This window comes from Cannabis sativa, chromosome 1 (assembly GCF_029168945.1).
Source record: "Cannabis sativa cultivar Pink pepper isolate KNU-18-1 chromosome 1, ASM2916894v1, whole genome shotgun sequence".
In the NCBI taxonomy this organism is placed as follows: domain Eukaryota; kingdom Viridiplantae; phylum Streptophyta; class Magnoliopsida; order Rosales; family Cannabaceae; genus Cannabis; species Cannabis sativa.
In genome coordinates this window covers 51,467,921-51,495,324 of record NC_083601.1, presented here as the reverse complement: position 1 = coordinate 51,495,324, position 27,404 = coordinate 51,467,921, and the positions used below count along the sequence as shown (strand labels likewise).

Genomic DNA, 27,404 nt, shown 5'->3' with positions numbered 1-27,404 from the left:
CACATAATATTCACCATCATGCTCACCCATGAATGACTTTCACATAAAATCTCTTATCCTTGTATTCTCACAATCTTGATTTATCACCTCTTCCATTGAAAAGGGATAAGCTTTTGATTGTTAGAGATTTTATAACAATGGAAGAAAATCAAGATTTATTACAACTCTATTGTAAAATAATACAAGGACTAAAATAAGAGATTGATTAAATATATGTTACAATACATATATATACACTATATATTCTATATATATGAAAGGTAGAAGAGAAGATTACAACACATGTATTATAATATATATATATATAACAAGAGAATAATATATGTATATATATATAAATACTCACTCACAACCTTGAGTGTAGATTAGTGGGGATCACCATGACTTGAACAAGGTATTACACCTTTGTCCAAAAGCTTATTTCCCCCTATCTCTAAGCACTAAGGGAACTCTCTAGGAAATAGCTTTAGGAATTATCAAGCCTTAAGGTTTTCTAGCAATGTGCTTTTTTGATAGAAAACTTCATCTCTATGAGCACATTAGACTCTTTTATATAGTGTTTAGATGATCACTCTAAGGATTCAAAATACCACCTCATTTCTCTCCCATAAATGAGTATTACATTTTGTAACAACTATATCATCATAATTTTGAAATCCTTAAACCAAATTGTGTAACAACCCTTTTATTACACTAATAATATGTGATCAACACAAGAGTTACAAATGACAACAAATTGTAACTCCTCTCCAAGTTACTATGTAGGTTACAAAAGTGTAAGTTAAGTTATAGGTTACACATTTATTTACCATACACACTTAATATATATTATTCACATAATATTATATATTACCACATTTTAATCTACATATTATTATATTAAAAATAATATAACATAATATATCATCATTTTAATTTTAATATTATGTTATTTAATTTGTAAATAGTATAGGCCTAACCTGTAATAACTTTAGACCCGAGATGAGCACCATGCATTTCGCTCTAGCAACAATATGTTTTCATGGTACTGGTTAGCATACCTTCATCATCCCCGTCCACAGCTTGAACAAAAAAATTAACGTGGCATTGAGAGCATTTTTGATGAATAACAATTTTAAAATCAAATAAATTTTAGGGTGACTCAAGAATTGACCTACTTCACTTAGTACATTTACAATGATTTTTCAAAAAAACACATAAGTCTTGTAAATAGAAGCGACATATATAAAACTACCAAAAGTGAGACTAAAGAATTGATTGCATGATCAACGATGCATGCCATTAATATCACTTTGTCACATATTCTAAAATTAATTCAAATTAAAAATTTAGTGTTAATGCATAATCCTACATTTGTGTAGACATTAGAAAATTCATCCCTAAGGTATCATTTTACGTTTTTTTTTTCCTTTTACTAAAAAACATGTTTAATATTTATCTAAAAAAAAGATATTTTTAATATTACTTTATTTTTAATAAAAATCATAAAATATATTAATTAATAAATTCGTTCAAAACAATAAAACGCAGTTCAAAACAATAAATTCGTTCAAAACATGTTTTTTTTCCTTTTACTAAAAAACCACTACAAGAAAATGTTACATTACCGGCGGAATTATTAGGGGCGGACTAAATCCGCCGCTAATAGTAGGGTTTATTTTTTAAAAAAATAAAATAATATTGAAAGAATTGGTTTGTGCGGGAATTCTCCCGGTATTAAATTTCAAATTTATTAGCGGCGGACTATTACCGGCGGAAGTCCGCCACTAATAATATTAAATAATATTTTAAATATTATACTTTTATTATTACCGGCGGATCCTATTATTACCGGCGGATCTCCGCCCCTAATAATTTTATATATATATCATCTTCATCTTTACTCTTCATTAATTTCTATTTCTCTCTCTCTTCGTCTCTTCGTCTCCGTCCTTACCACCATCAATTCCTCTCCTCTTGCTCCTTTAAATCCACCCCTACATCTCACCAAATTAATGATAGTCTCCTCTAATGGGTGAGTATGATCTCTGATATATTTTTTTTTTTGAATATTTACTTGAGAAATATTTAATTATATATTTAAAAATGGGTCTCTCTTTCTCTCTTTTTAGTTATTTTCTCTCTGTGGAAATGCTAGAGCACTACGACAAAGGAAATCAAAAGGAAACCATTATTTTTGGGTCAGTTTCTTCTCTTATTTATTTTTAATCATTTTTAAAAAACTTTATTAATAAATGAGGTATATATGTGAACATGGGTATATATAATTTTTTTTTTAGAAAATTGATATATATTAATTTATTGAGGTGTATATTTTTCTGATTAAATATAAATTATGTGAATGTATTGATTTTTTTTTGTTTTTGAGAAGGAGTGTATGTATTGATTAAGAGTATATATATTTGTATATTTCAAAAAAAAATATTATACAGTAATTTAAAAGTTATACATATTTTTTATATATATATATACTTTTTTAATATATATAATATATTTATATATATTATTATGTATATGTATTTTTTTTTTGTCAGAAAATACAATTAGAATATATTATAGTTTTGAATAAGTAGTATTTTATTACAAATTTTTATTTGTGAAATTATTGTGTTTTTCAATAGCCTAAATAAGTGCTTATGTATATTTATATTAGTAAAAGAAAATAATACTTGAGTTGATGTAATATTTTAATATTTTTGTGTGTATTTATTTGTTTATTTTTTTTTAAATGAGTATGTATTTAAATTTTACTTATTTCATAGTGTGTATTTATTTAATATAATTTTTCCATTAAATAAGTTATTTAAACAAGAATAATATTTTGATTAAATTGTGATATAATCTTACAATTATTTAATTTAAGTACTTAATAATAATTGTGAGGTTATTGGTTCGCAACAACAGGAGTAACATTTTTACTTATCCTCATACGCCAACAATTTCGGAATCAATTTTAAGATAGACCGCTTAGGTGATCTTCGCATGGCACGGTAGATGAAGAGCTTCACCAAATTGACCTTTATTGTTTTGAAGTGATGATGAACAACATTAATGATTAGTTTATGCATTTAATTTGTAAACTTAGTTAATGTAATTATTTAGTTGGATAGTATGAGTATTAGTTAGTTTGTTTAATGGATATTGTAATTTTATATTAATTTTAAATTTGATTTATATTTAAATTAGATAATTGGTTTTTAATATATTTTTATTATTTAATGTTTTTTTTTATTTTAAATTTATTTAATATTAATTTATATTAAAAAATAAATTTAAAAGTATTAGAGGCGGAGTGGTCCGCCGCTAATAATAGTGTCAGATTACGAATCTGACACTATTAATAGCGGCGGGGTACTGTTAGTCCGCCGCTAATTATTGTTAATAGCGACCCTTTATTACCGGCGGATTATTACCGGCGGAGCCCGCCTCTAAAGATCTTTACCGGCGGATTTTTTAATTATTACCGGCGGACCCTTCCGCCTCTAATTCTTATATTTGTTGTAGTGACATTAATTAGAAGTAACTTAATTGGAATTAATACGCGATATTTCCTTCTCTCCTCTAAGGGATATTTTTATTTTTAATATTACTTATTTATATATATATTTATATATTGAAGATTCCATTCACATTAAAAATTAAAATAATGTATAATAACAGTTTTTTGTTATTTAAATTAATAAGAAAGAAAAACAACATTCTCCATGCTTTTATTTTAACAATGATGTGGGCAGTTAGTCAATCTAACCCACGCTTCATGTGTCTTTAATTATGATTAATAGGTCAATTAATTAATAAATTAAACAACACTTGTTTATATACTACAAGTTTCCTACTTTGTATTTATACATAGATCAACATGTTGAGTTTACAAAGTTGTATTCTCATTTCTAATTCTTTTCCAAATAATCAACATCAATTTTCTCGAAATTATTACTACTACTATTATTATTATTACGACATACAAAAACATATTAATTAATAACATGACAAGTGACGATGCTCTTCGAACAGATTCATTTGACTACAGGACAGAGTTGCTGTCTCCTGCAGGAGCAGCAACGAACGGCATAGCGCCAACCGAACCATCGTGGCGGCTTAGCATGGATGAGTACAAGCTTCCGGAGAGCCATACTTCATCTCAGTTTGGCATAGGCCATTTCATCAACTCATTAAGTAATAACCAATAATACTATATATAATTATTTTAGTTTTCATAATTTTATTAAAAATGGTTTTCTTAGTTTTGTTTTTTCCTTTTACATTTTTACTTTTTTTTTTGTAGGGAGGCAAAGAAAAATTGCTGAATATTACAAGAGGCAGGTTAAACTTCTTGAGGGATTCGATGAAGTTGATTCATTTACTGAGTTAGGAACTTTGCCTGGAACTTTAACTGAGGTAATTAATTCCTTTATTATTTGTCTTCCTTGTTCCCTACAATTTATTTTCATATATGTATTGTCTAATGATAAAATGCTTTTCTAACATGAATGTGAATTTTATTTTTATTTTTCCCAATAATTTACACAGTTAAACATAAAAAAGAGATAATAGTAATAATGTAAAAACTAATAAATTAATCAGAGTGAGTCTTCTTCACCTGCAAAATTAATATCATGCCTTCATTTCATTTTGAATTTTTTTTTCATTAATGTGCCTTCCATTTTGAAAAAAAAAAATCAAAATATGGCGGATATATAAATATTTAATTTTCATTAATTTGTTCCTGCTGACTTTTTTTTAAGAACATTATCTATATTAAAATGATTTTAAAAAAAAAAAAATTAAAAAGAAAAAGAGAACAAACTCGTAAAAACTGAGAAAGAAGAGTAATTTGTTTTTCTTTTCTATTTTACTCTCTTCATAAATGTTACTAAAATATTTTGAAAACTATTTGACTTTATTTAATTTAAATATTATTTAATTTTATTCTTAAAATAAAATCATGCCATATAGGGGCAGGCATGAGGCATGATTATGGCAAATCAATAACTACAGCAATATTATTGCCTTGTGAGTTGTGACCTTATCCTAATTAAGGCACTTTTAGAAGATATCTTTATAATGACATAGAAGATATCTAATTATATTGTGGAAATTAGATATTTGAAAGAAGATGTTGATTGAGTTATGTATTTTTAGGATGAAATGAAGGAGCTTGCGAGAAATGAGAGGTTGGCAATCTATGCATCGAACGTGGCTAATTTGGTGTTGTTCTTGGCTAAAGTGTATGCCTCTGTTGAGAGTAAATCATTGGCAGTCATAGCTTCCACTCTCGACTCACTCTTAGATCTCTTGTCTGGATTCATTCTTTGGTTCACTTCTTATTCAATGAGAAAACCAAATGAGTTTTATTACCCAATTGGCAAGAGTCGTATGCAACCTGTCGTAAGTACCCTTCCTTAAACTTAGATCATTGAAACACTTATTAGTGCCAGACTATTTTTAGTTACAATAAAATTTGAAAATAAAAATATTACTTTTTTAATATGTGGATAATTTAGAAATTATATAAAAAAAAAGTTAGAAAAATAATAAAATTATATTAGATTTCACCCATCTATAGACTATAAAGAAAATAACTTTTACCAAACATGGTTAATCAATTATGAGATCTCATTTATAAAAAGTGTAATATCTAATAACAATGCTAAAAAAAAAACATATATTTTTGTTCCCTAAATATTATTTACCTTTTGTCACCTATTTTTCACTTTTATTTCCATCACTATTGTTTTATTTTCTTTTCTTTTTTTCACTACTTTTTATTTTCTTACTGATGAAATAGTACCAAATGTATATAGGGAATTGTTGTTTTTGCATCAGTAATGGCTACTCTTGGGCTACAAATACTGTTCGAATCAGGTCGAGAACTTCTAACAAAGGTACGCACTAAACACACTATAAATTTAACATTAATGTTAAGTGTCACATACATTAAACATAAATTTGATTATAATTTTTTTTTTAAGGAAAATCAGAAAGTTATTAATTATTATTAATGATAAATTTGTAGACACAACCAGAAAGAGACTCAGTGAAAGAGAAATGGATGATAGGGATAATGGTATCAGTGACAGTGGTGAAATTTGTGTTAATGGTATATTGTCGAAGATTCAGTAATGAAATAGTGAGAGCATATGCCCAAGACCATTTCTTTGATGTTATTACCAACTCAATTGGCCTTGGTGCTGCTGTTTTGGCTATAAAATTCTATTGGTGGATCGATCCCCTCGGTGCTATTCTTGTAAGTACTTATAATTTAGATTATTCTAAAACAAGTATTTTGATACACTTCTATTCTTTATTTTATTTTTTTTTTAAAGATTTTATGAATGAATTTCAAAAGAAAATTGAAATTATGATAGTTCTTTACTTTGTAAAAAGCTTAAAAAAATGTATTGATAAGTAATTAGACATTATGTACAAGAACAAAGCAATGACTTTAACCATTCTTAGACTGAACTTTCCAATAGGGGTCAAAGCCATAACAACTACTAGCTTAGCTCCATATGCTTAAGCCTGTAAAACACCACCCCGACTGGAATCTAGGCCGAATAACCACACTAAACTCGTTAATCACCACAATTATCCCGACACTACACCCATACCCCCAACACGTAGAAGCTCACCCGCCAAACAGGAGCCAACCCATTAGAACAAAACCTCACCCAACTGAAAGAATCCAAGACCGGCTCTGAAATTAGATGGGCTTAAGAAAAAGAAAATTATTGCGTCATTTATTTAAAAAATGTGTAGTATGTTCAAAAATTACTAAAAATATGTCTAATTTTAAATGAAAAATATTTTTTTTGGGCTCTGTGTTGGGTGACCTGCTTTAGCTCAAGCCTGACCCTGAAAGGATAAAGTCAAAGATAAAGTTAAAATAAAAGATAGAATTACCCCTCGAAGCATGAGATGATACTGTCCATGATTGCAATTGTTGTATAATATTGTGACATTGTCGTCCCACATGGAATAAATGGTAGAGAATTGAGCCATATATAAGAACATGGACTACTCCACTCATTGCCAATTGGTTTTCAGATAGATGGAACTCCATGATTCTCAACATATAATAACTTTCACTTCCAAACAAAGTCGTGCTTTAAACCCCATTCAAGCAACGAGCCCTGATTTAAAAAAGAAAATGTCTTTAGAAATCAAGATTGGAAGAGAGAAAACACTCCAAATTAATTTGATAGTTGATAATATAATTTCCAATCAAAACTACTTACAATTCTTCTTATTAATTATGTTTAATTATACGTGCAGATCGCATTATACACAATGGGTAATTGGTCAAACACAGTGATGGAGAATGTTTGGTCATTGATTGCAAGGACAGCACCACCAGAGTATCTAGCAAAGCTTACATACCTAATATGGAATCATCATGAAGAAATTAAGCAAATTGAGACTGTGAAAGCATATAAATTTGGAACTGAATATTTTGTTGAGGTTGATATAGTGTTACCTGGTGAAATGTCTCTAAGCAATGCACATTTCATTGGAGAGACACTTCAAGACAAAATTGAAAAATTGCCAGAAGTCGAGAGAGCATTTGTTCATGTTGACTTTGATGTCACTCACAAGCCAGAGCACAAACCAAAAGTTCCATGATATATTATATATCATTAAAAAGCTATTGTTATTATTATTTTTTTCCATCATTAATCTAGAAAACAATAATTGATTAATTTCTTAAGGTGCTTTAAGTAATTATTTGTGTTTTTTTTTCTTCTTTTTAATAGAAAAAGGTTGATTATGGATTGTCTAATTATAACTCTGGATCTTTTATCGATTTCTTGACAATTATGATTTCTAATTTATCTTTTCAAGTCTTAATGTAATATTTTTCTAAAAAAAAGAAAGAGTGAATGTAATACATGTTATTTTTAACACATGTTTTTCTTATCAAATTATATTTGCTATATATTTATTCAAATGAGAGTTGTATAATTTCTATCTACTTTGACAACATAATTAGCTCCCTACTCCCCCTCTCATCTTCCTTCACGTGGGGATGCTCTCTGATCCCCTTCTCTTCTCCACACGAGGACACTCTCCGCTCTCCTTTTTTCTCCATATGAGGATACTCCCCGCTCCCCGCTCCTCCTCCACACTGCTTCTCTTTCTTTTAGGTGGCGTTTAGTTGGAGATAATGAAATAGAATGAATCAATGGAAAAGAAACAATTTTCATTCCATTGGTTGTATTGTAAAGTATTGAAAATTGCATTCTAATGAAATGCTCTTTCCTCCATTTTAGTAGAATTAAAAATGATAGAAAGACAACTCCAATGTAACAATTTTTTTTTTTATATATATTTTAAATTTTATTCCATTCCTGTTCTTATATTTTTATTCCTCACAACCAAACGCCACCTAATCTATTTTTTCACTCATTAATTCTCCCCCTCATGGAAGCAATCATACTTAAAGTCTTAAACCACATTATGATGAGATAACCGTTAAAAGATTTGAGGGAATGACTCGAACCAAAAGTAGATTGCGAGGTTCACACCCTAGTGATCCAACACTTAGCCAAACTCAAGTATTGGTCTCTCGCCATATGGGCAATGACATGAATGTTAGAATTTATGCCTGAAAAGTTTGTAAAGACATTTTTGATGATATATGTTTGAATGTTGAATTATTAATATTTTATATTGGATAATTTATATATAAATATGGGAATTTTTTTTTAATATAGGCTAAATATCATTTTTGATCTTGTATTTTACAAAAGTTACCAATTGGACTGTTTTTCAAAATAGTACAAATAAGACCCTGAACTGATTTTTTGTCAAAATATAAAACTTAATATCTAAAAGGTGCACCCTCAAGCGAGGTTAACAGACGCTCTTGTTGTGCCTTGGTACAGTAAGAGTGAGTGCACAGTGCACCCTCAAGCGAGGATAACAGACGCCCTTCTTGTGCCTTGGTGCACATGGGTGCACAGTGCACCCACAAGTGAGGTTAACAGACGCTATTGTTGTGCCTTGGTGCACTAAGAGTGGGTGCACAGTTGCACCTTCAAGTGAGGTTAAGAGACGCCCCTGTTGTGCCTTGTTGCACTAAGAGTGGGTGCACAGTGCACGCCGTTATTGTGTTTGGGTGCACTAAAAGTAGGTGTACAGTATAACGACAAACGAGGTTAACAAATGCCGTTGTGCTTAGTGCACTAAAAATGAATGCACAGTGCACCCTCAATATTATTATCAGGCCCGACTCTGGGTATAGGCGGGCTAGGCCTGTGCATAGGGCCCACCCAGCCCAAGGGCCCAAAATTTTTTTTTCTTCTTTTAAAATTATACATTTTTTTTTTACCGATTTTGAAAAATACCACATTTTTTCTAACATAAGGGCCCAAATTTTTTTTTTCTCTATGGCCCACTTTATTTCAGGACCGGCCCTGATTATTATGTATATATTTTTTTTAAAATTCTTAATTGGTGAAAAAGAAACTTCATATTTCTCAAGTTTTTTACTCTTTACTAATTATTTTAGGAATTATGTTTATTTATTTATTATTTTTTTTATCAATCCTTATCTGCTGAATTCTGAAATAAATAAATAAAATAGTAGTACTGTCTTTTTTGGATCGTTTTATAAAGAATAAGTTACATATACGTTTTCAAGAAAAAAAAAGGTGAGATAAGTCCTTCCTTCGCAGCCATAATACACATAAATGTTAGGAATGAAGTGGAGACTATATAGAGTGACATTTGTCTACCTATATATACGTAGTAAGTGGAGGTAGTTCCACAATTCCTTTTATCTTTATTAAAAAACAATATTTCCTTTTCCCTTATCTTTCACAAAAAGTGAATCAAACAACCAACCTTACCAAATCCCATTCTCCTAAATCAATTATTATTAATAATATTATAAAAAATTTGAAAAATTAATTCATATATTATTTATTTTTTTTTTTTAAAATTTACTGTTTGAGTTTTACAAGTAGTTTCTATAGTGATTTTTATGTAGAGTTTTAAATTGCTCTACAAGTGAGTTTTAAATTTATTACACGAATTTTGATTGCAATTTAAGTTGTTCCGTTAAGAGTTTTTATGTAGAATTCTGTAAAATATAAAAAAAAAACTTATTTTAAAGTGTAACAATAAAAAAGTTCTAAAAAAATAATTTACAGTATAAATACTTATATTTAATTAAATAAATATTTAAATTTAATTTTTTTACTATAATAATGCTTGTTAATTTTGAAACTTCTTTAAGTATACTTGGTTGTTAAGTAAATTACTACATAACAATCTGATTAGTTTGTCATTAAATTATTATTTTTCTTAAAAAATAATTTAAATATACCAATACAAAAATAACACAATAATAACTTCACACTTTTTTTTGGAAAATAACTTCATACTTAATAGCAAGTACCTATACGAAATTTCAAAAATATAACTTAAATATTATTATCGCTAAAAATTAAATTTAAATATTTATTTATAATTCAAAGTTAAACTTATGTATTTATGTCAATAAATTACTATAATATAAACATAATAATATTATTTGGCATCTAAAAGAAATGTTAAGAGAAACTTTAAGAAGAGGTAGTATATTCTTATTTGTACAGTTTAACATCAAATTACACATATTTTAATTTAATAAATAGCATATAAAATTACTAACCATTAAAAAAAATAAGAATTATTTTACAAAAACATAAAAACAACAACAACAAAAAAAAAAAAATTACAAAAATACGGTTTCACGGAATTTTAAATATTTTTACGATTTTTTTGATTTTATTTACCGAAAATACGGTCTTTTTATGTTGTAATCTTGTTAATTTATTGTTGAATTTTTGTTATATGTATGTTATTTTTGGTTGTTATTTTGATGTTATTTTGATGTTACTTTTATGTAATTTTCTTGTTGATTTTATGTTATTTTCGTGTTATTTTTTAGAAAATCGTAAAAATGTAAAAAAATATTTAAATATTTTACAAAAAATAGTAGAGAAATGATAGTAAATGACCCCAAATCATAGGACTATGTTAGTTTATGTCCTCATTTAAAAAAAATATAGCAAATGACCTTAAATCATAAGATTATGTTAGTAAATGTCCTTATTTCAAAATCATTAATTTTTTTTTAGAATTAGAAGCAAATTATTTAAATATTATGGTATATCTATATTAGTTTTGTTAAAATCTTTTTTATTTTAAAGCTATGTCAATTTTTTTTAATTTTTTATGAGTTGTTTTGGGTTGTTGGTATATAAATTTTGTTGTACGGTATATTTCTATTTTGTTGTATGGTATATTATTATTCTTAGATCATATTTATTTTTTATTATGATATGTATAATAGTGGTATATAATTTTATTAGCATAATAAAAATATTTTAATGTATGTATATAATTTTATTGTCATGCTACATATATTTAATTATTATTTTTATATTTTTTGATTGTATGATTATTTATTTTAAATAATATTTAATTATTTTTTATTTTATTATATACAATGGTCATGGTATATATATTTTAATTGTGGTATATAATTTGATTAGTATAGTATACATACATATATATATTAGTAATCTATATTTTTTTTTTAATTATTTTTTGTATATATATTTTGGTGTATGGTATATGTATTTTTTGTTATACGGTATATAATTTTTTTAAATAATATTTAAGTTTAATTTTCTATTGTACTTTTGTTGACATGATATATAATTTTATTAGCATCCTATATATTTTTATTTTTATTTGTTGTTATTATTATATATATTTCTATTGTAAGGTATATATTTTATGTTATATGGTATATATGTTTTATTGTATAGTATATCATTTTATTTTAGATAATGCATGTTTAGTTTTTATTTTAGTATACATAAAGGTGATATATAATTTTGTTAATATGATATATATAATTTTTTTAATAATATTATATTATTTTATTTTATTTTTTATTGTAGGTATATACGTTTTATTATATGGTATGTGATTTTTGTTATCTATAATATATTATTTATTTAATATGATATTTAGTTTCTATTTTATTATATATAAATTAATTTTTTGGTATGTATTCATATTTTAATGGTGGTATATATAATTTTGTTAGCATGATATATATATTTTTTAAGTATTAATTTAGCATTGTTATAATTTCTTTGTGGTATATAATTTTATTACTACGGTATATTAATTTTCTGTACTACGATATATCTAATACTGCTGTATATATTTAAATGATCTAATATATTTATTTATTTTTGTTACAATATAATAAAAAAATTATGTAACTTAATTTTATTATTATATATATTTTTTTAAAAAAATATGTGATAAATGTATTTTTATAATTTTTATTAGCTAATTTATTAGATTTGGTCATTTTCTTAATTTTTTTAAAAAGTGGACATTTACTAACTTAGTTACCAAATTTAGGGCTATTTTGCATCTCAACCCAAAATAGTATCTTATGTAATTATTCCTATTAAATACCTTAAATTAACAATACTTGACACCATAAAATATGGGAAACTTACAAAAATACTGGAATTTGAGTTAATTTTTACAAAAATATTGTCACACGGAAAAGTTTTCAAAAATACTGTGTTTTAATAAAACACCAGTAAAACACAAAGTAGAACAACTACAAAACACCAGTAGAATACTAGTGAAAACTTAACACAGTATACTGCAGTATGAAATTTATAAAAAAAATACAGTGAAAAAGTAAAAAATACCGTCTGGCAATATTTTTGTAAAAAAATGACAAAAGTTAGTATATCATGTAAATTTCTCTAAAATATTTAATATATACTGATGTAACGTCTCATAATTAATTAATTATTTTTATATTATTTAATAAATTAAAATTCATCACTAATATTTCCCTATAAACCAACTGTTTTGTCATAATTAAAAATAAAAACAAATCCCAATAGAAACAAGCAATGTATATTTATATATATATGTTGTCAAATAAATATGTCACGATAATCACGTAACCAAAAACTTTAGCTTCTTTTTTGTAAAACTCAAAAATAAATATCTTTGGCTTCTTCCATTCTCTCTTTCACCTTTTCAGTTTCACTCTGACTGTGTATATATATATACATATACACATATATATAGAGAGAAGATATTGATTAGCATTGATTATGGAGAATACGAGTGGTAATAACACTCCGTCGCCGACGGTACTGGACGAATGCAACAGAAGAGAGCCACTTCTCACACCATCACCGCCTGTGGACGTCGCCGGTTTTTCGCCGGAAAACAGTTCTTGGAGACTCGATCTCAGCGACTTCCAATTGCCGTCAGACCATGGCGGTTCCAACCATGCCAACGACGGACGTTGCTCCTTCGCTTTACGTCGTTTACTTTGCCAACCAGGTAATTCATATATTTCTTCTTTATTTCATAAATTAATCATTTTAATTAGTTTTAGTCGATATCGTACATTTTTGTTCAGATTTTCTCTTTTTTGGACTTTTTTAGGGTTAGAAATTGAACACAGATTACATAGGAAAAATCATCCACCAAATATTTTCTTGTAGTGACAGATTGTTATTATTATTATTTACTACTTTTGTAATTTTGTGTATTATATATAATATATATATTTTTGTTAGTTCTGGATTTGATGGTGTGATTTGGAGTCTGATCCTAATTAGTACCTTTTTCTGGGCATTTGGATATTCTTTGTTTTTATTTTGTTACATTAATTGTATTTTTCTTTTCTTTGTGGTGTCTTAGTGTGTCCACTAAAATTTGTTCTGTCTTTTCTGTTCGGCTTCATCTTTAAAATAATTTGTGTTGTGTTAGGTAAGACTTTACGATGTAGCTTTTAATTATCGATGGCTTAATCACTTCGTATATTCATAAATTCATATATATCTTATTAATTGATTTGATGATTTAGTGGCTGATCATAATGGTATGGAGAATTTTGAATAATTAATATGATGCAAGTTGAGTGGTTTAGTCATATCCATACGTACAGATTACTTCATCTCCATCATCATATTAATTCATGAGTTTCCTTTTTAGTGTTTTTCTTGCTCAATTATTATTCTAACAATTTGGAAAGTAGGCACACATTTAATCTGGTTGATGACATGGCTTTCACGATCTATACCAATGTGGATTTTCATTCATTTTTCAAATTAATATATGGGGTTGTCTATTCATTTATAATACATATTTTTACATTGTGAAATTATATTTATATGTACCAGTCAGCTGCTAATAATAGTAAACTGCACTGTTAATTTTTTTTTTCTATAAATACATATATATATATATATATATATATTGAACATATATTTATAACCCTTTTTAGAAAATATATATATATTTTAAAAAGTAACTTTGTAGACATTTCACTATAAATAGATACACAGAAATTTGTGATATATGATTTCATCTTTTGACATAATAAGATTTATGTCATCACCTTAAGAAAATCAACTTGTGCCTAAAATACTTAAATCTCAAATGAAGGGCTGTTTTTATTTAAATTCATTTATATATGTAAACAATAAAGTACCTCTTATAGCATTAATCTGATTTCCAAGAATTATTAAAGAAATTTGTACATATTTTGCATTTATTTTTAGGGAAACAATACAAAGTTGCAGAGTACTATAAACAGCAAGAAAGACTTCTTGAAGGCTACAATGAGATGGAGACCATGACTGAAAATGGCTGCTTCCCTGAGAGCCTAACTGAGGTTTGTTATATCAACAGTAAACTAAACATATAGTTAGGAATAAAGATGATCAAGTCATTAGGAATGGACACAAGTACTACACATATAGTTACATAATCATATGATGAGTCTTTTTTTTAAATAAATACTGTTACTGAAACAATGTCATGTTTTTTATTTATGGTTGGTTTCAGGATGAAGTAAAGCAATTAGCAAAGAGTGAGAGGTTGGCAGTCAATGCATCAAACATAGCTAACTTAGTTCTTTTTGCAGCAAAAGTTTATGCTTCAATAGAGAGCAAATCACTAGCTGTGATTGCCTCAACTCTGGATTCATTATTGGATCTCTTATCAGGCTTTATACTGTGGTTCACTGCCTATTCCATGAAAAACCCAAATCATTATAACTATCCCATTGGAAAGAATCGTATGCAACCAGTGGTATAGTCTCCACTTCTTCTTCTAACTTTGTTTTATTCACAACTCTGTTCTAATTCAACTCATCAAATATGCAGGGCATCATTGTTTTTGCATCTGTAATGGCAACTCTTGGCTTACAAATATTGCTTGAGTCCATTAGGCATCTGGTCACAAAAGTATGTCAAATTAGTACATAGTTTAATTAGACAAAATTGTGAACTTTATTGTTTTTGTTAATGTACTAATTAATACCCTTTTTTGAGCACAGTCTGCAACTCAAATGAATATTGTGGAAGAGAAATGGATGATTGGGATCATGGTTTCAGTGACAATAGTGAAGTTTTTCTTAATGCTTTACTGTAGAAGATTTAAAAATGAAATAGTTCAAGCCTATGCACAAGATCATTTCTTCGATGTTGTTACTAATTCAGTTGGTTTAGCAGCAGCTGTCCTAGCCGTCCGATATGCCTGGTGGATTGATCCTACCGGTGCTCTCATTGTGAGAAACTTTTTCCTCTGTTTTGTGTTATGTTTCATATGTTGTAGAAGTGAATTTCACCATTTTTATAATGTGATTTTTAGATAGCATTATACACAATGAACACATGGGCAAGAACAGTGATTGAGAATGTTTGGTCACTGATTGGAAGAACAGCTCCACCAGATTTTCTAGCAAAGCTAACATATCTGATATGGAATCACCACAAAGCAATTAAGCATATCGACACGGTTAGAGCTTACACATTTGGTTCTCATTACTTTGTAGAGGTTGATATTGTCCTCCCAGAAGACATGATTCTGATTGAGGCTCATAACATTGGTGAGAACCTGCAAGAGAAGCTCGAACAACTCCCCGAGGTAGAACGAGCTTTTGTTCATATCGATTTCGAGTTTACTCACAGGCCAGAACACAAAAGAAAGGTTTGATGAATCACAATGACAAATCATGACATTCATCATCATCATTTCAAGGTTTCTTTCTATAGTCTATGAATAATATAATAAGCTGCTCATTTTTTATGTTTGGCCTTGTTTTTTTTCTTTCTTTCTTGTGTGAATGAAATACTAATGTATCTTTTTTATAATCTTTTTCGTAGAATCAGATTATTATATAAGTTTTTTTGTGTAATTATATAAAGTTGGGTTCAACTCTCTGTTGGTTTTTTTTTTAGAGTACTAAGCCTGGCTATAACCTGTAAAATCAGTGCATATATTTTATGTTATATTTTAAAGAAAATGTCACTTTTGTTGAATACACAATTATACATCATGTTTTACTGCAATGTTAGGTGACATCGATTTTTTTTTTTTGCACAGTAATTAAAATATTACCCTAAACTTGATTTTAATAAAAAGTTATAGTGATTTAAATTAGAACTAGTTGCAAACCAAATCACGGGTGAAAATCAAGTAACAAGAGAATAATGAAAATGGTTTAAGTATTTGGTCAAAGCAAAAGAGATGGTTAGCATAGGTAGAATACTACAAGGCAGAGGAAGTTTGGTCCAAGCAAAATTCCAATTATAATGCGCTTGTGAGTCCTTAACACATGGACCTAGCATAATCATCGTGGGTTTTACTTTTGTAAGCAATTATATTATATTAGGAGAAATCTAGTTCATGGCCCATTAAAAGTAGATGGCACTCTGGTGGGATCCTCACAAACAGAAAAATATTGCAGCCAGTTTGATAATGATCGAGTGACATTGCTTCTTCGGCCCGAACCAAGGAATCCCTTAGATATGATGCAAAATGGATCTTGTTCTATCGTTGATGTGCTAAAGAGTACCAGTAGTGCTTAGCATATTTTTACGTGTCAATATTTCTATTTGTCTAACTAAGTATTGAGTTTCATATAATTTAATATAATAATTTTTAGAGAGTATCAATAACACGATAACACATTTAGAAGGTGTTAGACACTATTACTACCTAATAGCGATGCTCTTATATTAGTGCTCTTCAGACCAGGAGTTTGAAAGAAGTCTTCGATGTGTCGAGCACAGGCTTAGTAACAGAATTACCCAGATTAGCTCCCGTTAACACTTTTCAATAACACAACTACTGATTTACTTGACATACAAGGAACCTTAGTGTATTTTGCCACTTATTGAGTTTTTCCTGCTTTCCTTCGTGTAAAGTTTATGCCCTATTTAAAATTTCAATTCATTGTGACCTTTTATTATTAATAAAGAAAATAAAAATTTATTTTGACTTGGTTATGTATCTAATTTTATGATTATTGTTTAATGTTAGATCATATTAAATTCCGAGCATATAGATAATCATGAAACTTATTTGGTTGAACAGTTTTATATTTTTGAAATAAAAATGGAGTAGGACCCACTCCATAACATTAACCTTTTTTTCCCCTTCTCTTTTTCTCTTTCCCGGACACTCTCTCTCAGTCTCTCTCTCTCTCTCTCTCTCTCTCTCTCTTTCTTTTTTTTTTCTTCGCTCTCTTCAAAGCTTTCAAGGAATCACTACAAAAAATTTTTTTCTATACAAAAATTATAATTAATTATAAATTATTATTTTCTACGTTATGACTAAAAAGTCCGTGGCTAAAAATATTAATCACAAAAATTATAATTTATTGTGATTAAATGTGTTTTTATTCACAATATTTATCGTAACTAAAACAAAATTAGTGATAATAACTTGTATTTAAATTATATTTAGTCACAAGTAATTTTTTTCTTATGACTAAAAGTCACATTTAATCACAATTTTTTTATTGTGACTAAAAAATTGTCACTAAAAATAGTCTTTTTTTGATAGTGAATCACTATAACTACCATCAATAGAGCTTCGACGAAACTTTTTTGACCACCGTTCGACCACACACACCGGAGGATTGGACTCCCACCTGTCACTGATCTCAACCTTCAAATGGCACCTTCTCATTCCCTAGGTTCAAACTTTGAACGCATTTTTCGATCATCTCTGGTATTCGTTTGACGAGTGTTCTTCACCAATAGACTCAACTTGTCGAGGAGAACAATCTATACAGAGTCATTTTTCCTAACATGCTACTTTTTACAGTAATATTTTTGTTGTTCCACTCCTTTTTAGTGACTTTTGATGACACCGTGTAACATTTTGATAAATGGTTGGGAGTGTGATCTACTCGTTGAGATGGTCGTTTTGATATATACTACTCTTATTTTCGGTGATGTTTTTGGTACACCAATTTTTATTGCCACCGATTGTTATTGTGCACTACTTAGGTGAGGTTTCGAAACTCTAAACTTTAAATATAGTTATGCTATATTTAATTGGATTTGACTTTGAATATAGAATGCAATGATGATAATTATTTAGTCATTTTATGGTCATAGGTAAAAGTAATATCTAGGATTGGACTAAATAATTAAAACTCGGAACTTGAGAGCTTACGATCATCTTTTTGGACAAAGTTTAACAACTTGGGAGATGTAGGGACTCAACTTGATTATTGAACTTGATTTATAAGTGTTGAATAAGATTAAACATATTCTAATTTTAATGATTTATAAAATATTTAAAAAATTAAAAACTTAATCAATATATTTTTCTGGACTGTTCTGTAGCACTGAATGACTAATATATTTTTGTACAATTATTTATGTAGATTATAAATTTTAGATTTATTCAAATTACATTAGCTCGCCGACAACATAGTACCGGTGACATATGTATACTTATGCCGACGAGAAAACTCACGGGCAAAAGTCTTTTTTTCTTGTAGTGTAAAGAGAGACACACGAAATTTATAATTGTTTACTTCCCATGTCGTGATGGTAGAGCTACGACTACTTCGATTTTTTATTTCTCATGAGAATTTCAAGAAAATTGACTAATGAAAAGTTCAGATTTCTAGTAAGATAAAGTAGAGAGAGATTATTTGACCTTATGAGAACTTAGTAGGATGTAAAAAATGAGCTAGTGGAGCTCTCCTTTTATAGGGAAGGAGGTCTATTAAAATAATATAAAAAATATGAATAAATCACTCTAGGCATTATCTTGATCATTATTTAATGGAAAAAATTGATTTTGGATGAAAATCGTAAATTTTCGGAGCTTAAATCACGTTCGTTGGATCGTTTTTAGGTAATTTGCGAAAAAATCGATCGCACTTGACTAGGTTTTAAGGAGCGAAAACATCCAAATAACTAGGTTTTGTGTCAACTTGGGCGTAAGGCCAATCACCAATGTCAATCTGGGCGCTAGGGCCCTGTTTTGACTCCCAATGGATCTCGTTTTCTCCCCGAGCTAGATCACTTGTATCTTCATTATTTTTGAAAACAGAAAAGATTCCCAGAACACTTTTTGAAGAAAATACTTGGAGTTGACTTAGGTTGACAAAATGTCAACTTGGCGGCGCAGGCATCAAGTCAACCTGGGCACCAGGTCCCAATTTCGCCCACTAAATGCTTCCGTTTAATTCCCGGAAACACTTGTATCTCAATTGTTGGTGAAAACGAAGAATATACCTAGGAAGACTTCTCAGGAGAAATGTTTGGAAATGGCCAGGTTGACAATATGTCAACCTAGGCGCTAGGTCCGTTTTGACTCCCAGATGACTTCGTTTGTTTCCTGAAAGTACCCATATCTTAATTGCTAATGAAAACAGAGAATATGCCCAGATTTTTTTTTTTCTAAAATGCTACTGGAAATGGCCCAAATTAACAACAGGTCAACCTGGGCACTATGTCCTAATTTTAGCATCCAGGTTAATCTGTTTCTTTTCCGAAAGCACTTATTTTCTCATTTTGGATGGAGACAAAAAAAATATTTTGGATACATCTTTAGTACTGTGGTTGGAAGCGCCTCAGGTTGTCAATATGTTAAACTTGGCACCGAGTGCATCACCAGGTGGCCCGGGCACAGGGTGCTTGGTTGCTCCAAACAGGAAGTGTTCTGATTCTGGTGCTTCTAACATGTTCGTGACATGTCTTATTAATGTATATGTATAAAGTTAAAGACATTTTTACTAAGATAGACCCAAAAATTGAAACCTTATTAGTTGTGAATATCAACATGGCATTGGGTAAAATTCCTAGGCCCTTGGGTTGACTTCCGAGTTGCTGTTTCGTCTCTTTTTCAGTTTCCAGGTCTCGAAATTGAATTCTTCTTGTCTTCTTGATTTAGAATATTGAAGGATGGTGAGTTAAAAATAACTTGGTAGGATCCAAAATCCTATTTCGGAGTTTCTAAAGTCAATTTGGGCGCTGGGCCAGGGACCCCTCCTAGGTCTACTGCTATGACTTATTGGGACTACTCAACTCCGTAAATATTTTCTTTCTTGCCACGTGTCAAACATTGCTGCCCACGTCATCAAGGCTAATTTTTGTGTAAATATTTATATATAGATATATATTTAAAAATATAATAGATATTGTGTTTGGTACGATTAAATCTATCAAAATGTATTATGTAGTGCTATGCATTTTAAGATTCCTATACTGTGATTTGAGAAATAACTCAAACAACATATGTAATGCTCTTAAATAAAATAGTAAAGAATCATATCAGCACCATAAATACTCCTAATTGTTCCCCTGTCAGTTCCTAACTCGGTCCTTAGCACAATACCAATAGTTATTATCAGAATAAAGTATTGAACTTCAATGGAAAAGCACAATGCACTTGAGCTCTAATTTTTAACACTATCTTGTGCTCTTCCACTAAGAATCAAAAGCACAATACATCAATTCTCACATATCCTTCACAAGAGTCACACAATACAAATTATCTTAATTTTAACTATCAATTACTGCACCCTTATACTTTTTCTCACATGCAAGTTGTCTCTAATTCTCTTTCACAATTTTTTTTTACAATAAAAAGCCTTTTGATTAATCTAAAACTGTATGTATATGCCAAGAAACTTGAACTTATTGCCACCTTATATAAAATGTATAAATAGTTCGTGACATAGAAGGTTAGAAAATAAATGCCACCTTAATTATTTGGCTTAGGTATAAGATTTATATTTTATAATTATTCATATCAAGCACTCCAATTAAGTGTGTGACATCTATACTATTAAGTGTGTACAGAATTTTCCAATATAAGTTTTTTATTAATGCAAACACAATATATTACAAATATTGAAATAAACTCTACAATAACCATAAAAGTTATAAATTCAGCAACACAATAATAACAATACATACGTACTTATTAACTTAATAATAAAAACCTTATTATAAACAAAAGCTTCAAGCGTTCAACAAATTTAAAAAACATATTATGGGAATGTCAAAGAAGAAATTCCATAATGGGACGTGGTTTACACATGGCTTCTAATGGTACAGCTTTAGGCATAGTAAGTCCTTTACCTTCAACCATGTCAATTTCATTATCATCAATTCTTTTCCAATCAAAGCACTGGATCAAAGACCCCAATGTCAAGCCCATCATGCGTTGGGCCAAACTTTTTCCAGGACAAGCCCGTCTTCCAAGCCCAAATGGCATTAGCTTGTATCCTTCATTATTTTCACTATTGATATTCTCAAACCTTTCGGGGATGAAACTATCAGCATCTTTCCATAACTTAGGATCTCTATGTATTGCCCATGTATTAACCAATAAAATAGTGCCATGTGGAACATCGTATCTACTGATGGTACAATCATTCGAGGAGTAGTGAGGTACAAGGAGTGGACCTGCTGGGTATAATCGTAAAGTCTCAGAAATAACACACTGGAGATAAGGTAGTTTGGAGACACTACAACAAATACCATCATTAGGGGCGGAACAGTCCGCTGGTAAAGATATGAGATTCCGCTGGTAAAAGTTATTACCGGCGGAATACCCCGCTGGTAATAAGGGTCGCTATTCATCATTAATACCAGCGGACTGACACCGCGCCGCTTATTAATTATTAATAGCAGCGGGTCCCGCTGGTATATTTATTACTGTTATAAATTTTATATTTTAAATTTTTATTTCTTTTATTTTTTTCTAAAGAATTGAAACTTTTTTTTTTTTGAATTAACTAAAACGTTTTTTCAATAATATAAATAAACCTTAAATTAATTTATCTTTTCTATATTAATAAGAGAGAAGTTATTAAAAAAAATGCTAAGGAAAAAGATATTCAAATCCAAACATTAAAAAAAATGCTAAGAGAGAAGATATATTCAAATCAAAATATTAACCTATACTCAAACATCAATATACTATTACAATCAATCCCTATTTAACTACATATACAATATACAAAGATAATGAATAAATAAAAATAAATGAATATATATATATATATTTACATAGATAACGATTAACCAAAACTAAAATCTTTACAAAAAAATCCAAAACCAAAATCAGAAAAATATATTGAAAAATTTAATCTAAGAAGAAATTGAATCCACCCCGGTGAGATGCGCCGCCTCTGTGAGCCCGACCAAGCCCAACCATGAAACTCCAAACCCCCTCTCATCCAGAAGTGAACACCGTAACCCAAATGCCCAGATGTGAACCCAACGACGCAAGACATACAACCCCCAAACAATGCTTAACCTGCAAAGAAAATAGAAGAACAACAAAAAAAAAATAAATCAAATCTGCCATTAGAATAAAAATAACACAAGAAAAAAAAAATAGGGTAAATACTATTTTGGACCCTATGTTTTGCAAAAGTTACCAATTAGATCCTGTGTTTTGTTAAATGACAAAATGGACCCTGTATTTTTTAAAATAGCACAAATAGGACCCTGAATTGATTTTTAAAGTTTAATTATAATCCGATCTAAAAATATTATGACAAAACTGTTTACATTTTTTGTATCTGTTATTATTAGGAATTTTCTTTAAGTTGGTTGTATTAAAAAAAAAAGTTGTCAAAAATTAAGCTTAGGGTCCTATTTTTATCATTTTAGAAAATACATGGTCTATTTTGTCATTTAACAGAACAGAGGGTCCAATCTGTAACTTTTGCAAAACACAGGGTCCAAAATGGTATTTACCAAAAAAATATTATGAGATAAATCTCAAAAAATAAGGAAATGAGAAAAAAAATGAATAAAAGTGGCTAGCAACAGATTAATTTATGCATTAATTTTTCCATTTATATATATATACTGTTATTACCGGATCGAGCATGAATGGAGAAGCACCATGCGGATCTGAGATGGAGTTTTCATGAGGAGGCGGAGCAACATCGGAGTTGGTGGCGGCTGTCGACGAAGGATCTTGGCCATGGTGGACGTTTGGAGAGCAGCGAAATGGAAGGAGCTTCACTGATAGAGGCGGCGGCAATGGTGGAATTTCTGGTTCTTGGAGCCATGAGATGAAATGGAGAAGATAGGGAAGTGGTAATGGTGAAGGGGGCGGCTAGGGTTTTATGGAGTTTATCACTGATACTATATTAGAGAAAACATTTCTCTTACTTGTATTATATTCAGCCGAAAAGGCTATATTGAAAAATGAAATGTTATCTGTAGGGTTTTGTACAAAGAAGTGTATATAAATACACAGTAATAAGGAAGCTCATTGGGCCAGTTTTGAGCCAGAATAAAGACAAAGCAATTTTAATATTATCGGTGGGGCTCCGACGGTATTAATTTTTTCCGCCGGTAATAAGTATAAAAATAATAAAATAATGTATTACCGGCGGACCCCCGCTGCTAATAATCCGCCGGTAATACTAATTCAAATTAAAAAAACGGGAATTTTCCCGCACATTCAATTAGCAGCGGACTTTCCGCCGGTAATAATAAAAAAACCGCCAGTAATACTAATATTGAATTAATTTTATTATTTTTAGTAAATATTACCATTGAAATACGTACTCTGCCGGTAATACTCTTATTATTAGAGGCGGGCAAGCTCCGCCAGTAATGATTCCGCCGGTAATTTTAATTTTTCTTGTAGTGAGAGATCTGATTCGTTGATTAATTGTTGTTGACCGATTTGAGAATCTATCTCATCTTTGACTTTTTTTAGAACATGAGGGTAATTTAGTAAATTGGCCATTACCCATTCTAATGTTGCTGATGTATCCATTCCTGCTGCAAATATTACCTACAAAATAATTTATTTGAATAATTAAATAAATCAAATTAATTTCAAGAGAAAAAAATCTAATTACTTTTGATCATTTATTTTCGAATTACACTAAAAAATTAAATAATTTATTATGTTGGTTAATAAATAGTTATAATAATAGAAAATTAATATAAAATAAGTTTTACATATAATATGTATAAATGACACAGAATATAAAATGAACAATATTTATAAAATGATAAAATTTGTTACATAAACATATAAGTTATTCATATGATATTTAGATTTATGATATACATTTACTAAAACTTGAACATGGGTTAAGATATATAGTAGTTATGAGTGTGTGGATTTATGATAAGTTGTTATTTAACTATATATAAAGAAATTAAGTTATATGTATAAATAAATATTTTCACATTAATATAATATAACATATAGTAATAATAACTTAAAAGGAAATACACATAATTAGCATACCAAAACAAAGCCTTTGATAATTTGGGCAGTGTAATATTCTGGTTGAGACTCCTGTAAAGAGAGTAAATGTTCAATAATGGTGTTTCGATTCTTATCTCTGCTACTCCGATGCTCTTTGATTAAACCCTCTACAAGAGAGTCCAACTTTTTCCCAACCTTCTTCACCTTCTTCTCAAAACTATTTGGGATCCAATTCAAAAAGGGCAAAAAGTCCGCCGAGTTCCCTGCTCCGGCAAGCCCTAATGCAACTCTCAAGGTATCTCTATATCGCCGTGCTTCTTCTTTATTCACCATGTCATTGTTGTCGCATCGTTTTCCGGCCACCATCCTCATTAAGATGTTGTAAAGCAACTCTTGGAGCATTGACTTGAGCTCCACCTGTGGACAATAGTGTCATTTTGAGACATAATTTTTTATTAATTGAGACTCACTTGTTAAAAGAAAATGGGAAATTTACATAAATCATAATTTTTTTTTTAAATTTTTTTACACTTTGCATTAATATATATTTATATATTTTTACGGTATTATATAAAAAAGAACACAAAAATAACAAAAAACTATATAAAAATAACAATAGCAAAATATAAAAATATTGTTAAAGAAAAAAAAACAATTAATATAAAAATAATAAAATAAAAAAATACAACATTTAAATAACATGCATTATTTTTTTTAAATAAAATCTTAAAAACTGTAAAAATATTTCAAATTTTGTGCAACATATAATTTTGTACTTTTTATGCATATTTAAAATATAATAATGGATAATGCATAAAACATGGACACATGAAATACACAAATAAATAAGTAATTTTTAATATATAAGTGGAACCTATATTAAACAAAAATAATTAGTTGAAATTACTTTTTCTTATAAGTTTACTATGAATTTAAATTTGTTCACATATATCATCATTACACTATAATATGTTATTGCATATTTCTTAACACAATACCTTTTGCCAATCTTTATGGTGTGAGAGCTTGAAGAGTAGTCGTTTGACTTCATCTCTCCTAATCCCTACAAAGAGGTTAAGCCGTCCAGAGGAGAAGATCTCAGTTGCGCCAATTCGCCTGAGGTTGCGCCAGTGATCACCATAGGGAGTGTCAACCATATTGGTGGAGTTGTAGCCTATGTGCTTCGCCGCAAGAAGTTGTGGACGATTAGCCAAAACGACGTCATTTTTGGTGAAGCATTCCTCAACGACAGAAGGCGATGAGACAACGACCACTTGGCGAAAACCGAAGCCAAGGGAGAAAACATCGCCGTATTTGGTGGAGAGATTGCGCAAGGCTCGGTGGAGTGGAGGTTTCACTAGATGGAGATGACCAATTATGGGAAGAGAGGGTGGGGTTGGTGGGAGGTTTTTGTAGTGTCGTTTCTTTGTCTTGAATGAAAAAACGACAGTGATGAGAATGATTAATAAGTAGTAAGAGGTCATCATCACTTCACTCACCAATTCCATATTATGTAGTTTAATATCAAAGTATCTTTTAAACTGCGTCAAATTTGTATTTGTTATACTTAATCAATTACTACTATAGGTACTTGGTATTTATATATGTAGTAGACTGATCACTTGTTAAAGAAGAAGAAAAGAGTATTACCCAAGTAATTATTTGTTACGTAAATTTTTTTCTTAAAAAAATATTGACACGCAGTGTTAATTCATTGGTTACATTGATAATGAATTCGTGTGTGTACGTAAATATTTGACTAATGTTTTTTCTATTCTTCCTTACTGTGGAAGCAAAATTTAAAAATTGGGATTTGGTTAATTATCTATTTGATTGTTTTTTGAGTAGAACTATGTGTTTTTTAGTCTCTATTCAGAATAAATAATAACATAAAAATGAATGGAACTTTGAGAAATTATATAGTCAATGTATATAATATATATTTATTTGAAGTAGTGGTTCTGTCTTAAAAAAACAACAACGTACAGAACACACATGCTTGCATGTGTTACGTAAGTTTCATAATTTTTTTGAGTAAATATACGTAAGATAATGCGCAAGTATCATCTATTATAGTCCGAATTTTTGTTTAAACATACGAGTTCAGTCTCATAAAAATGTGACACGTGTACCTATTTCCCAAAAGAAAATAATAATGTGTCAATAATATAATTATCATAGAATCAACCTTCCATGGAGCAACTTGTGTCACTACAAAAAACTGTTACTTTTAGTGATAACTTTTTAGTCACAATATAATTTTTTTGTGACTAAATGTAACTTTTAGTCACAACAAAATATTACTCGTCACTAAAATATAATCTTTAGTTACAAGTTGTCACTAATTTAGCTTTAGTCACAACAAGTAGTGACTAAAAATACATTCAGTCACAACAAATTGTAATTTTTGTGACTAATACCTTTAGCCACGGACTTTTTAGTCACAACATATGAATGATAATTTATAATTAGTCAATTTTTTTTTTTTACTTTTAGTCACAAGTTTTGTTGCGACTAAAAATAAGATTTTTTGTATGCGACTGAGACAGTAGTCTAATCGTATATTATGCCTGGTATGGTCGAAAGAAATAGGGCCGAGAGAAGTTAGTACTAATTGCGCATATCTATTATATCCGATGAGCGAGTACATAGGTTTATAATGTATTCGACGACTTGTTAAGAAATCGTGTGTTCTAAGTTGTTAACACAAGTGATGTCCAAATATGCAATCAAAGATGACCGCAGAGATCCACAAAACCAACCCCGAAGGATAATTATGCGAGCACAACACTACAGAGCCCGTGAGCTCATATGTTGGAATATGAATGGACAATTTGTGACTT

At 29.3% G+C, this 27,404-nt stretch overlaps 3 protein-coding genes and 1 long non-coding RNA gene across 4 annotated transcripts; 3 read left to right on the top strand and 1 right to left on the bottom strand.

Annotated features, from left to right (window-relative positions):
- The first annotated feature begins 1,589 nt into the window (after window positions 1–1,589).
- Window positions 1,590–3,201, top strand: LOC133029320 (uncharacterized). Its single transcript, XR_009683464.1, has 3 exons — window positions 1,590–2,014; window positions 2,112–2,180; window positions 2,905–3,201. It is a non-coding gene; the product is annotated as an uncharacterized LOC133029320 (long non-coding RNA).
- Window positions 3,202–3,725: 524 nt separating this feature from the next.
- On the top strand, window positions 3,726–7,939 carry LOC115704013 (metal tolerance protein 10-like). Its single transcript, XM_030631234.2, has 6 exons — window positions 3,726–4,176; window positions 4,286–4,398; window positions 5,143–5,388; window positions 5,805–5,885; window positions 6,017–6,247; window positions 7,276–7,939. The coding sequence occupies exons 1-6, from the start codon at window positions 3,987–3,989 to the stop codon at window positions 7,621–7,623; spliced, it is 1,209 nt and encodes a 402-aa protein (XP_030487094.2). The 5' UTR covers window positions 3,726–3,986; the 3' UTR covers window positions 7,624–7,939.
- Window positions 7,940–12,969: 5,030 nt separating this feature from the next.
- LOC115708277 (metal tolerance protein 9) lies at window positions 12,970–16,277 on the top strand. The gene is made up of 6 exons (XM_030636503.2): window positions 12,970–13,386; window positions 14,613–14,725; window positions 14,899–15,144; window positions 15,219–15,299; window positions 15,392–15,622; window positions 15,706–16,277. Exons 1-6 carry the CDS (start codon window positions 13,152–13,154, stop codon window positions 16,048–16,050), a joined length of 1,251 nt encoding a protein of 416 aa, XP_030492363.1. The 5' UTR covers window positions 12,970–13,151; the 3' UTR covers window positions 16,051–16,277.
- A 4,876-nt stretch (window positions 16,278–21,153) lies between these two features.
- Window positions 21,154–26,812, bottom strand: LOC115704014 (cytochrome P450 81Q32-like). The gene is made up of 4 exons (XM_061108547.1): window positions 25,560–26,812; window positions 24,601–24,978; window positions 23,993–24,135; window positions 21,154–21,838 (listed from the first exon to the last, which is right to left on the bottom strand). Exons 1-4 carry the CDS (start codon window positions 26,067–26,069, stop codon window positions 21,370–21,372), a joined length of 1,500 nt encoding a protein of 499 aa, XP_060964530.1. The 5' UTR covers window positions 26,070–26,812; the 3' UTR covers window positions 21,154–21,369.
- Window positions 26,813–27,404: the final 592 nt, after the last annotated feature.

Coding starts and splice junctions, on each gene's coding strand:
- LOC115704013 (XM_030631234.2), top strand. CDS start 3,987: ATGACAAGTGACGATGCTCTTCGAACAGATTCATTTGACTACAGGACA. Junction 4,177..4,285: donor CCATTTCATCAACTCATTAA/GTAATAACCAAT, acceptor TTTTTTTTGTAG/GGAGGCAAAGAAAAATTGCT. Junction 6,248..7,275: donor ATCCCCTCGGTGCTATTCTT/GTAAGTACTTAT, acceptor TTATACGTGCAG/ATCGCATTATACACAATGGG.
- LOC115708277 (XM_030636503.2), top strand. CDS start 13,152: ATGGAGAATACGAGTGGTAATAACACTCCGTCGCCGACGGTACTGGAC. Junction 15,145..15,218: donor AGAATCGTATGCAACCAGTG/GTATAGTCTCCA, acceptor TCAAATATGCAG/GGCATCATTGTTTTTGCATC. Junction 15,623..15,705: donor ATCCTACCGGTGCTCTCATT/GTGAGAAACTTT, acceptor TGTGATTTTTAG/ATAGCATTATACACAATGAA.
- LOC115704014 (XM_061108547.1), bottom strand. CDS start 26,069: ATGGAATTGGTGAGTGAAGTGATGATGACCTCTTACTACTTATTAATC. Junction 24,979..25,559: donor ACCATAAAGATTGGCAAAAG/GTATTGTGTTAA, acceptor TATTGTCCACAG/GTGGAGCTCAAGTCAATGCT. Junction 24,136..24,600: donor TTATCAAAGGCTTTGTTTTG/GTATGCTAATTA, acceptor ATTATTTTGTAG/GTAATATTTGCAGCAGGAAT.